Raw genomic sequence first — 12,194 nt, 5'->3', positions numbered from 1 at the left:
TTACAGCTACTAAAATTAGAGCTACTATAAACACACAATTTAGGTTAAAAGACAGAATAATTTTCACGAATAAAATTCGCATTTTAAACAAAGATAAAATCAAGCAAAAAAATAAATAAATAAAATTGTACCCAGTCACTAGTTCAAAATCTTTCCTATTTCCAAATCCCTTGTAATGAGGTTTTTTGGATGATACATTTTCCCCATGATGGCCAGTAGAATTCACCTGACTCGATTGGACTGAGCCAATTTGACCTTAGTTTGTCAAACCCTTTCCTCGGAAGTAATCTAACATAAGAGTATCTGGAACCTGGTAAAACAACTTTCATTAGTCTATAGCGTCAAAAGGGAATTAGTCACACTTTTTGTAATAACTTGTCACCTCCCTCAACCCCCTCCCTTAATTTTGAATAGCAATCTTATTGAAGCCATCCTAAACTGTAGCAGATGTAGTCATCAGTGTGCTATTTACCGATTATCATTCAAAAAACTTCATCAGCATTTTTACTGTTCAGAGAAAAATAAAATAAATAAAGTCCCTTCATTTCTAATTTCAATGTTGCTCTTTCCGTATGGAGAACTTTGTTTTCTAAACTCAAGTCCTGTTTGCGTATCATTTAGGTTATTCTAAGAAATTTGCCTTTGGAAACATGGTTTCTGCATATATCGTTTATTTTATCTCGATCTTTATTGTTTTCGATCTTGATTATCATTCATTAGAATAATCAAATTGACATCCAATCTCGAGTTTGCCACGGTGGGACTCGGGACCTGTTCCACGACCATTGGTTCAATTCAAGCAGCTGTAGGAACTGTAGTTATGGTTGAATACAGAGTTGGGGGTGACAATGAATCCTTCAATCATACAGGATTACATTGCCCTTCATGTCACACTATGCTCACCTTCCTTCAAAACTGTTTTAATTTGTCCTTGGACCAAGGATATGGCACTTGAATGATTCTTTAATTTGCATAAAAATGAAGGTCTTTGGAGTCCTACATTGCTTGACAACTTTTATGTTAGAGCGAGTTTTTCTACCAAGGTACAGCATCCTCACTTTTCCAACGCTATTCAAAGATAAACTTTTCCATTTGAAATTATTAACTCTTGAGATCACACAGACTATGTATATTGACGATAATACCTGGAAAACAATTAGCATTCAAAAAATCCTTACGCAAACTAAATTCCTATTGAAAATTTGAATTGTCATTTAATATGTTTTTTTTGTTGAGTTACTTTTCACCGTTGCTTGGGAAAGGGCCTTTTGTTTTCTAAAGTTGATTTGTACAATTTATCTTGAAATTTCATCCTGTGGACCCTTACCAGTACCCTTTTTTAGCATTGACTCCACACAGGGGACGGTTGGTCGGGAATCTTGACCAATATATTTGCATTTTTTTTCTCTGGCTGTGATTTACCTCTATTTTTTGTGCCATTGTGTTTTCTCGCCTTTTAATTTGAAATTCGTTATTTGCAAATAGTTAAGATCACTTGTCCCAAAAATTTTTGGAGAAAATAAAATATTCTTGACCAAAATAACCGTATGATCTTGAGTACTAAAATATAAAACAAGCTTCATTTTTTTCCAATATTCATTTATGAATCCTTCAATACTGAATTAACAGTTCTTAAAAATTTGAGTCCTTACCCCGGGAGCTGTATGGTGTGCACTAACTTCAGAGACTTTATATTTCTTATGTTTCATACATTTTATATTTCAACCTTTCTGATTATTATGACTATCTCAAAATTTTGCTGCAACCCCTTTTGGGTCGTAATAAAGCCCATGGTCAAAAATGACAAGGCAGGGGCTGGTTGCCCTTTGATCATTTTTAACTCCTAAAAAGCACAAAAAACTCACATTGCCCGTTCAAAGAAGATCTCTCTTAAAGTTCTGCTACCACTGCATCAATACTTTGGCGTTTGGTAAAGATAAAAGATTGCAAATAAAACAGGAAAGAATAAAACATCAAATAAAGACGCGTTTTAGCCCTCCTGAAGCGCCAGAAATATGAACTTTCCAGTTCTCGCAGGTGGGAGTTTAAAATTTATGTTAAGTGGTTCTCAGACATTCATAGCATTATGATGAAAACTTCGTTAAGATTGTTACTACAAACTGTTTGAACTAGTTTTGGTTCAGGTAATAAGCATCTGTTATGAGAAAAATAGAAAAGAAATTGAACTGATAAAACTGAATTAAAAAAAAAGATGAAGTTGACTTTTACCAATATTGCTTTCTCAATAAATTAAAAGATGCCTCGTAAACCGACAAATTTTCTAATTTAGAAGTGTGAGGCACAATAATTTACTTCACGTCCAAAGTGATATAACCAGGAAGAACAAGGATTCTGGAATTCAATGTAAAAATGATTGCATCGATTTACAGTTTGGACTAAGTAATTGCCGTACTAACGTACAAACAGAATTTCAGCCCCCCCTCCTCCACAAGAATACTCAATCTTGGTTACGATTGTATTAATACCACTACTACTGCTTCTATCAACTCACTGCAGCAATAAGCCGTCTGAGGCAAACGCAGATACTCATGCTCCTCCATCAGCCCAATATTTCCAAAGCCCCCTCCCACTTACACCCTCTTAAGAACTTTTCATTTCTCTTAAATCTTTTCTTACGACATTCTTCCACCCTATTAAGAGATAACCTGATTTTTCTTTGGTCCTAGAAGACTGACCGACAAGGACTATTTTCGGCAATCTGTCTTCCTTCATCTGCAGAACATATCCTAGCCATTATATGACTCAGCCACTATTCAATTAGTAATCAAAGCATGAAAATTTGTTCGACACATCCTCTACCCTCGATAAAACCACACTGTTTTTCTTTTAGCACTTTATCTACAGCATCTCTAAGTGTAAGAAGTATCATCAAAATAAGTAATTTACTTCCTATAGAAACCAGGCAAATGCTTCTTTAATTGCCATACTTTCTCTTATTATCTTTCTTTTAGAGGATTTTAATGAGAGTTTGTTTTTTTTATCACTAGTGCTTCGCCCTTTTTTCAAAATAATATTCATAATGTTCAGTAATATAATTCTAACCTCATAATCCCATATATTTAAAAAGCCCATTTACCACACTGTCTGCACTTGGATTCTTATTATGTTAAATCCATTTAATGTTGTCCCTAACTCTTCCTCATAAAATAAACCTTCCTTCATATCCAAAATGTCACACATTATTTATTCTTTTCCATATCTTTTCCTGCAACTCTTTCATAATTTATCACATTTTCGATATTTTCGGTGCCTCTCTCTTTAATTCTTTCCTTGTATTAGTTCTGCCCTAGAATGGATGATAGAATATCACAAAGATTGAAAAGAATCATTTTTATACAACTATGAAAAAGATGAGGTAGCTTTGCCTTTCATAGAGATTATCTGTCTGGGCTTTATTCTAATTAGCCATGGCTATCAAGTGTTTCATCCCTTACACCTAGTTGACAATTTAAATAAATTGTGGCCCCATTCCTATGTATCTATGGCTCCAATACAAATTCAAAATGTTTCTGCCTCCACTCCTCTTCTTTGGTGTCAAAGTAAAAAATACAATAAAACAAAATTTGGGCTTTTGATTTTAACTACACTTTCAAATTAAGCCACACTTTGAAGAATATAATTGAAGTTAAATAAGACAGAATGCAATAGGGTAGAAACAGAATAGAAGAGCAGGAAGAGTAGGACTAAGAAGGAATAGCTAGTAAATAGAGCAGAAAATACAAAAGTAGAATGCAAAAAGCCTAAAAAGCAGGTAGAATACTGAATTTGGGAAACTAAGAACACCCTTCTGAGCACACACACTGACCTGCGGATACATTTACGAAACTAGTTTCAATCTAGTAGCAGAAAAACTTCCTAACGAAGCAAAAACTAATTTTTTCAATTTAAGCATCCTTCTGCACTCATGATAAAAAAAATCACCTTCAAAACTCCACCCTTAGTTATAGTAGTTGAAGAGAGTTCAGCGGGAATTACAGGAACTTTCTTCACAAGTGGGGAATGCTGGAGCATTTTGAGGAATTCAAAACCATATCTTTTCTTGCCATCAAGGTTTACTGAACTCCATTGATCTAAAAAATATGGATAGCAATATCAATTGATTGAAAACAATTTATGACTAGCAGCAAAGCCTGTCAGACGACAGGCATAATAACAGTACCGGATAATCCTTGGTAAGGATCGGAGAAAATAATTGCTCTATCTTTCCCTACTGCACCCCAAAATTTGAAGCCCACTAGCCCCCTACCCACAAAATTTCAATGAAAATCCAAACCAAAATCATTAGCTAAGATATTAGCTAACAAGGTAGAGTTATTAAACTGCAATGTCAGAACTAGCCATTTACGAAGAGAAAAAATCTTCCCCTTCTTCCAAAACTCTTTATCCATTGCACCCATAAAAAACTTTACACCTTAGTATAAATAGCTTGTCACCTGTTGACGAAATCTTTGGCTGGCATGGAATCTCCATTAAGACAATCTCTTGCTCCCCTTTAGGCTTCAACTACTTTTTATATCACACACACGTCATATTAGTAACAGACTTTTGTTAGAGGTTTTGTTTTAGTTTTGCCTTTTTAACTTTCTTACACTTTACACTTTTTTCTCTTTTTTTTGACTAATGAATGGCTTTGCCTTTCTGATATTGTTGTTTTTGGTATTGTTTAGCCAGTTTCTTAGTTGTTGTGCTATTTTTATGATTTTTTTTTATGGCTCCGAAATGCGAACTTGGCCCTTCGGGGCTTGTGACTCTCTCTCTCTCTCTCTCTCTCTCTCTCTCTCTCTCTCTCTCTCTCTCTCTCTCTCTCTCTCTCTCTCTCAGTCATTTTTTGAAATAAATATCTTTTCATATCTTAGACGGTAACCAAATTACCAGAGGCAATACTAAAGTTCTGTTTAAGTAAATAGCCATAAGCCTGCAATATACGTTTTTCCCTGGCCACATGGCATGGATGGAGTGGTTTTGAGATCTTTAGAACTGTTCGTTCATGAAAATTGAAAATTTCGAGCCTTTTAAAGAGCAAAAAGAGATATAGGGCAATTGGTCCCCTTCTGTGCTCATTTTCTACTTTCACTATTATAGCTCCCCTCCCCTCAAGACTACTGATCAAAAGTTTGAGATAGCCATTTTATTCAAATGGTCAAAATGTCCAAAAAATAAGCCTCTGTGGTGCCACTGGGTGAAGGGCCACCCTAAGCAATATAAAATATCAATTACTGACACATTGGTTATATGATGGGGAAAATGCTGTTTGGTTCTTGTTGGGTGTCCGATTGATTCATTACTTTCAGAAATGGGTCTTTAGGTTAAGATATTTCGACAATTTGATTTTCCGGTTTCGATAACTTCGATTTCAATTAAAATTCAATAACGCAAAGGGGCACTAGAGTTTACTACTAGAAGTTCTTGAATCCAGAAAGAACACCCAATATAACAGAATCCAGGATATGACAGAAAAAAAAGTAATGGATTTACAAAGATTCTGACAGTAAGTATTACATTAAGCTTTTTCTGTGATTATTTTATCTTAGCTTGTATGCAGCGAAAATACTGGTTGATTTAATTTAACTTTCTTAACTAAGTCGTTAAGACTAGGAATAAATGAAGCCGAGGAGGTGATGTTGGGTGACGAGAAGATCGATGAAGTGGACAGCTTCACTTACCTAGGTAGTATTATTAGTCAAGAGTATTATTAGTACCTAGATAGTTATTATTAGTTAAGTGAAGATGTTAAAAGTAGAGTAGGGAAGGGTCGGAATGTATTTTCAGAGTTAATCTTTTTTTTTGAAAAATAAAAAAGTCTGCGAGCCAAGATTGAAGTATTGGATGCTACAGTGATGTCAGTGGTTAAGTAAGGCTCTGAAACGCAGGCGATCCGAAAAACGGAGGAGAATTTACTTGATATTTTGCAACAAAGTTGCCTAAGGACTGTTATGGGAACCCGGTGACTGATCGTATCTCATACTGTGAGCCGTACGAAAAATATGGTTCAATCCCACTTTCTAAGGATATAATGAGAAAAAGAATGGGATGGCTTGGACATTTTCTGAGGATGAAGGATGACAGATTTGTCTAGTGCTAAACGAAATAGAGGTTGTCCTCGAATGGGATGGAACAATGCCATGAGGAAAAATTTAAGGGAATTAGGGGCTTTTTACGAAGGTGTAATTAGCGAGGTTGGAATATATTGGTATGGCGGAGGAACATGTGTAGCCGTGCTGGCCTCAGACGGCTTGGTGTTGCAGCGAGTTATTAGCAGTAATAGTAGCAATTTTGTTTTCAATTAAGGAATATTACCAAGCGAAATTACAGTAAGGATACTTCAGGATACTTCATTTGACTACAAAAACTTGAAAAGTATTCTGCATCACAATTTTTTTTCTGTTTATGAATCTGTAAGACCACATTATTAGCATTGTTGTTATCTTATTTCATTATTAATCTTATAATTACTTTTTTCTGCTATAGTCTATTAACTTTTATTTTGCTGTGGTTAGCAAAGATTAAACAAAACGATATTCTCTAAACTTTATAAAATCAATTCATAGAAAGATTTTGAATGAGTCAAAACCCAGGCTCAAGAGTAAAACAGTTCAATATAATTGTTAGAAATAATTGTTAATAGTCAACAAAACCGGTTTAAGAACGTCAGACATTAGTATATCATATCTTTTCCTACTTAATTTAAATTGTCATATAGATAGATATATAACAGGATTCCTAGTTTAACTATGAAAAATAGACCAAAGTGATTCTTTTGACAAGGTATAAATCCAAGTCTATTGAATTCCTCACTTCTGCACCACCACCAACCTATTTTAGAGTATTTAAAGAAGACTAACCTTCTTGGTAAGGGTATATTAGCTTTAGAGAAGGTTTATCCTGGGATCGACCTTCTTTGAGGATTGAAGAGTCAGATTGAGCAGATTGGAGAAGCAGGCTATCTTCATCTTTACCCCCAATAGAAAGGCTCTCATAATCAACTGAAATTACTCCACTATTAGCCGAAGGAACACTTGCATTGCTGATTGAATCTGGTTGAGTCTTTGCAGATGGATGAAGCCACGCATCATAGGAGCTGTCCTTAAGATTGCGAGGGAAGATGTCTTGTGACTCTATTTGACCTTTAGACGAGCGATCCACAGGGGGACTCTTAAAAATACATGTCTTACTTAACAATTTTTTCACTTTCTGACTATACTACTTAGTAACAAGGAGGTTATCACATGCTTAGTGATTAATTATATTGCTTAGTGATCATCTTAGTGATCATCACATGCTTAGTGATATTAGTGATTAAAATATAGTCTACAGGAGTTTACTAGATCTAGTTTTTATCTTATCTATCGGCCTTTAACTTATATTAAAGTAGTGGATTCCTGAATGATTTTGACCCTGCTCCCCACCTAGGTATTTTAAAATACTGATGCACCCAGGGGCGGATCCAGGATTTTTTTTGGGGGGCGCAAAATTGGTTTATCTGATAAACTTGCATTTGGAGCCGGTTTATTGAACGCAAATTTGCGTTAATTAAGTATATTACACCACTTAAGATTATGTTACGGGGGGCACCCCCTCAACCCCTGGATCCACCACTGGATGCACCATTCGTGATATTTAAATTTTGTTCTTCAAAATTTTATGTGTATTCACCTGAAGGAATCTTAAAACGCCTTAATCTTAAAATCTTAAACTTTGTATGTTTTTCCGGTCGTCATCTAGGCATATTGTATACTAATAACCACTATTATCTGAATATGACAATCTTTATAAAATATATGATGTCATTGCAACATTAACATGTGTCTTTGTTGCTCTTTAAATGGTTATGAATGTAACGTCATCCCCATGAAAAATGTTTGGTTTTCTAACAATTAAGTCTCTAGAGTATAATCAGCCAAAGGGAGCACGTATTAACCGTAAACCATGAAAATATTGCCATGCCTGTTGATGGGGCCTGTGCCCCCATTGGGAAATCAAGGCTCTAAAGAAAGCTCCAACAAACAAAATACTGCAGCGAAATTATAACTTTCATAGACAATTTACCTATATCAAAACATATACTCACTATCAGTCTTGAATCTGAGTTCAAAGGATAAACTTGTTCTGTGAGTTTTGTAATCTGGATATAAGCCATCTTTCAACTTATGGATCAGAAAATTATACGTGTGTTGAAACTGAGATAAGTTGAACATTCCAATCTTGTAAATTCAGACAATTTTTCATCTTTCGCAACCAAGATAGACATTAGTTAAAAAAAACATTTAACGTTATTTATATCTGGACAAGCAAGTGATTAATTTATGCTTATGTTCTAAGAAATTTATTCTAAATTCCATTAGTTCTAGTTAATTTTGGAGATTTTACGTTTTAATTGAATATTTTCATTCGGATAATGTCATATTTCGTTTCGAGTAGGAGATATGGCCTTGGCGAAGTTTGCTCAATATTCACTATGGCCCGTTCGTATTGTTAGGGTTATAAAATCAGCTTGGAGGAATAAGTCAGATCAATTCAGAGTATTTTTTTGCAGAACACACGATCTGAACATAGCTTTACAGTCAAATCTTTTGGACTATGAACAGTATAGGCTACGACTAAACTGTCAAAAGAAAACAAGATTTCGTCAGCGTTTGAAGAATTAGAATGCTTTCCCAATATTTATTTGGAACACAGCCAAAAATCACAGAGTAGTTCAATTCCAGGGGCTAACATTGTTACAAGTTTATATGAAAATTTAGCTGCTTCTGAAGATGAGCTACTGCGGACAAAAAATAGTATATTAATAAAGCTTCAGAAAAAAGTAAATGAGAAAAGTGGACAGAGTAGTAAGCAGTCTCTTAGTGCAGAAATGATTGTGAGTGAGGTGTATGATGCTATTAGCATTGATTAGAATCCCAAATGTGCAAGAATTGAAAAGCTGCTAAAAGGTCTAAAAAGTCAGATGGAGTCTCTCTTATCTCGTATTTTGAGTGTTGAAGAGCATGTTGATCACTTAAAGCAAGATTCACTGCTAGAAAATCTGGTTTTCCTGGGCGTGAAACAAAAACCTGGTGTTGATCTGAATTCTTCTATACTAAGTATTGTGAACAAACAGATATGTTTGGTTGAAATTTCTGTGAACCAGATGAAGAGTATCATTCGGTTCAAGCTTGCTAACCTTTCTAGTTCGAGCACCCAAGTTGCAGCGCCAGTGACGGCAGGCATCGCAAGCAGATAAAGAGCATTTCAGGTTTAGAAACTTAAATCGAGGCTTACCGGCTCAGGTGTTTTTGTGAGTGAATTTCTTTCAAAGCCAAAAAAGTCGATATTTGAGGCTGCGAGAGATAAATTTGGGGTTAAAAATGTGCGGACAGATAAGAGCCAAATTTTTGCTCACTTGCCTGGTGAAAGTGCTATTCGAAAAATCCGTTCTGTAAGATACGTTCTGATAGATGTTCTGTAGTTTGTCTGTAGTGCATTTCGGCTTTCCCTATTTCAGTGAATCCATCTATTTCGGGAATGCATTTTTTTCTCCTTTGTTATTTATTTATTATACTTTTTTGTGTTGTTCTGAATTGTCCTTTGTGTGCTGTTTCTTCATTAATACCATTTCTTTTTTTTTAGTCTTGTTTTTTCGGAAAAAAACTGGCGTTTTTCGAGAATTGTTAATTTTGTTGATGAAAATTACCGGCACGTGTCTTAAGACACACATGAATAATTGTTTGCGGATTGAGGATATTTTAGATGCCCAGATTAGTCAAGATACGAATATACCATTTGTTAGTTTAAAACCGCTGCAGAAAAGCACTTATATTGTGACCCCAAAGATTTTACGGCATGATTCTCTATGCTTACGTTCGTTGAATTGCCACTTGACTACTGGGTATCTTTCAGAGGTAGAGAGGGGTTTATAACTTGACCGAATTGTATTATTGACACTTGTGCCTGGATGTTTTCTGCTCCTGGGTGGATATTTTTCAAGGCACAGTTCCGTATCATGCTTATATTCGTCACTTTCAAAAGACTGCTGCTGCTGAAAGTAATCTTGATGATTAGGAGACAGATTGTGGTGTCCAGGTCTAAAAAGAAAAAAAGGATTTACAGTAAATAAAAGCAAATCAAAAAGAGCACCATTTCTGTTTTAGCTACTTAATTTTTATCAATAATTGGGAAGCAGTCACAAGTAAAAAAATTGACTTCATTTGTTTAAATTTCTGACAAATATTATGACTTAGAATAGAAGTCTGCTTTTGTAAAAAATATAACATCGTAAGGCTGCAGTGTAGATTGTGCTTCCGAGGCATCTGTACTTAGACTTTTTCCTGCTTTCTCTTGTACTAAACTTTCATATAAGCCAAATGTTAATTTTTGATAGATTTAAGAAAAAGTGTTATTTTCTTCCCTCCACAAATTGCTTCTGCAGACCAGTTTTTTTTTTCGCTTATTTTGATTGTGTTTGTGTTATATTTAGTATAAAATTAATAACGGTGATGGTGATTAATATTTCTAATTTATCGATTATTTGGGCATGAAGAAACAAATAGTGTCAAAGTTCTGCGGTTCTATGGTTTTTCGTGTTTTATGTGTTAATGGTTTTACGTATATCTTTCCTCCTTTCCTATATTTTCAAGACAATTACATATTCCTGGGTGTTCCTAAGGGGGCTCATTATAGAAAAACTTGTGGGTTCTCATTTTCAAGACTCGAAAGTTATTGAAAGGCCACCAGCCTTCCCCCTTCCCACGCCCTTTTTATCTGTTCGTTCCCTATGAAATCCCATCAAAATTCTGAGATATCCAAATCGTCAAAAACTATCAAAAATGTCGATAGCTTCAGGGAGGTGATGACCAACCAAAAGCTCGATTGTAAGGGATGTAAGCCATGTTTGTTATTTAAGTTCTAATAACATTAATACTCAGACTTACAAAAATAATTTTGCTCTACTTAAGCGAAGAAAGTATAGAAGCCTACGTCGCGTTGCTAAAAAAAAGAAGGCCATGACACATAGCTCTACAACAATATTAAACTTTCCCTTTTAAAAATCTTTAATTTTCATAGTTGTAGGAACTGCTGCAAACTATTTTTGAAATTTGAAGGATATTCAAAAAATTGTAGCTAATATATTACTCAGAAATTCAATGTAGCCTAATGGATTTTTTTCTACCACAATACTGCAAGTAGGGAGCCAGGTATTACTCCTACGATAACTGCTGCCATCTATAATCGAGTCTAACGATACCTAGCCGCAAAGACAATATTATTGATCCGCAAACGGGACAGGATTGTAGTGAATATAAGGAAGTACTTATGCTATAGTTTTTATTAGTTTGTGAATAGAATTCAAGTATTGTTAGGGGGTTATTTGGGCAAAAACAAATTAATCGACATTTTAGGGATTATTTGAGCGAAACAGTTTGAGACATTTTAGAAGATGATTTGGGGTGAAAGTCTGTGGTCATTATAATACACAAGTTCCATTTGAACAGTGTTGTAAGGTCCACTACGCCAACCCCCAAGGGGTCCCCCTCAACTTTTTAGGCCCCCCTCCCATTTTCTTATACTTTTTTTATGTTTTTTTTACTAATTTTTTTAAAAATTTTTCCAACTTTTTTAAGGTTTTTTCTTTAACCCATTGGCTTAGAGTTTTAGCCTAGAGTCTTAGCTTAAAGTTTTAGTTGGGATTGAAGTTTGTTTAGTTAGAGTCTTAGCATAGAGTTTTAGTTAGAGTTATAGTTTAGTTTAGTTTTAGTTAAGAGTTTTAGCTTAGAGTTTTAGCCTAGAGTCTTAGCCTAGAGTTTTAGTTAGAGTTGAAGTTTAGTTTAGTTATAGTTAAGAGTTTAGAGTTTTAGCTTAGAGTCTTAGCTTAGAGTACAGTTAGAGTTCTAGTTTAGTTTAGTTTTAGTTAAGAGTACCAGCTTAGAGTTGTAGCCTAGAGTCTTAGCTTAATGTTTTAGTTTGATTTGAAGTTTAGTTTAGTTTTAGTTTTAGTTGTGAGTTGAGATCCTTAGCCTAGAGTATTAACTTAGAGTTTTTGTTAGCATCCTAGTTTAGTTTAATTTTAACTCCGAGTGTTAGCTTAGAGTTGTAGGATATAGTTTTATTCTAGACTTTTAGTCAGATCTGAAATTTAGTTTAATTTTGTTTAAGAACTGATATTTATAAATTAAATTACTAGATTGGAATTTTTGATA

At 34.6% G+C, this 12,194-nt stretch overlaps 1 protein-coding gene across 1 annotated transcript; it reads right to left on the bottom strand.

Moving 5' to 3' along the window:
• Positions 1-130: 130 nt before the first annotated feature.
• Positions 131-8,158, bottom strand: LOC148947416 (uncharacterized). The gene is made up of 4 exons (XM_089095878.1): positions 8,090-8,158; positions 6,864-7,221; positions 3,943-4,091; positions 131-310 (listed from the first exon to the last, which is right to left on the bottom strand). The coding sequence occupies exons 1-4, from the start codon at positions 8,156-8,158 to the stop codon at positions 257-259; spliced, it is 630 nt and encodes a 209-aa protein (XP_088952004.1). The 3' UTR covers positions 131-256.
• Between the last annotated feature and the right edge of the window lie 4,036 nt (positions 8,159-12,194).

The sequence above is a fragment of the Artemia sp. Qi Xiang Cuo genome, chromosome 10 (assembly GCF_049724085.1).
Source record: "Artemia sp. Qi Xiang Cuo chromosome 10, ASM4972408v1, whole genome shotgun sequence".
Lineage (NCBI taxonomy): Eukaryota > Metazoa > Arthropoda > Branchiopoda > Anostraca > Artemiidae > Artemia > Artemia sp. Qi Xiang Cuo.
Note: the sequence above shows the minus strand (reverse complement) of the source record. Positions and strands in the feature narration are given on the sequence as shown.

Bases quoted from the DNA above. Each gene is read 5' to 3' on its own strand.
- LOC148947416 (XM_089095878.1), bottom strand. From the start codon at position 8,158: ATGGCTTATATCCAGATTACAAAACTCACAGAACAAGTTTATCCTTTG. The intron at 7,222-8,089 runs GTGAGTATATGT...GTTACTAAGTAG, and splicing joins ACTCAGATTCAAGACTGATA to TATAGTCAGAAAGTGAAAAA. The intron at 4,092-6,863 runs GTTAGTCTTCTT...CATATTTTTTAG, and splicing joins AATATACCCTTACCAAGAAG to ATCAATGGAGTTCAGTAAAC.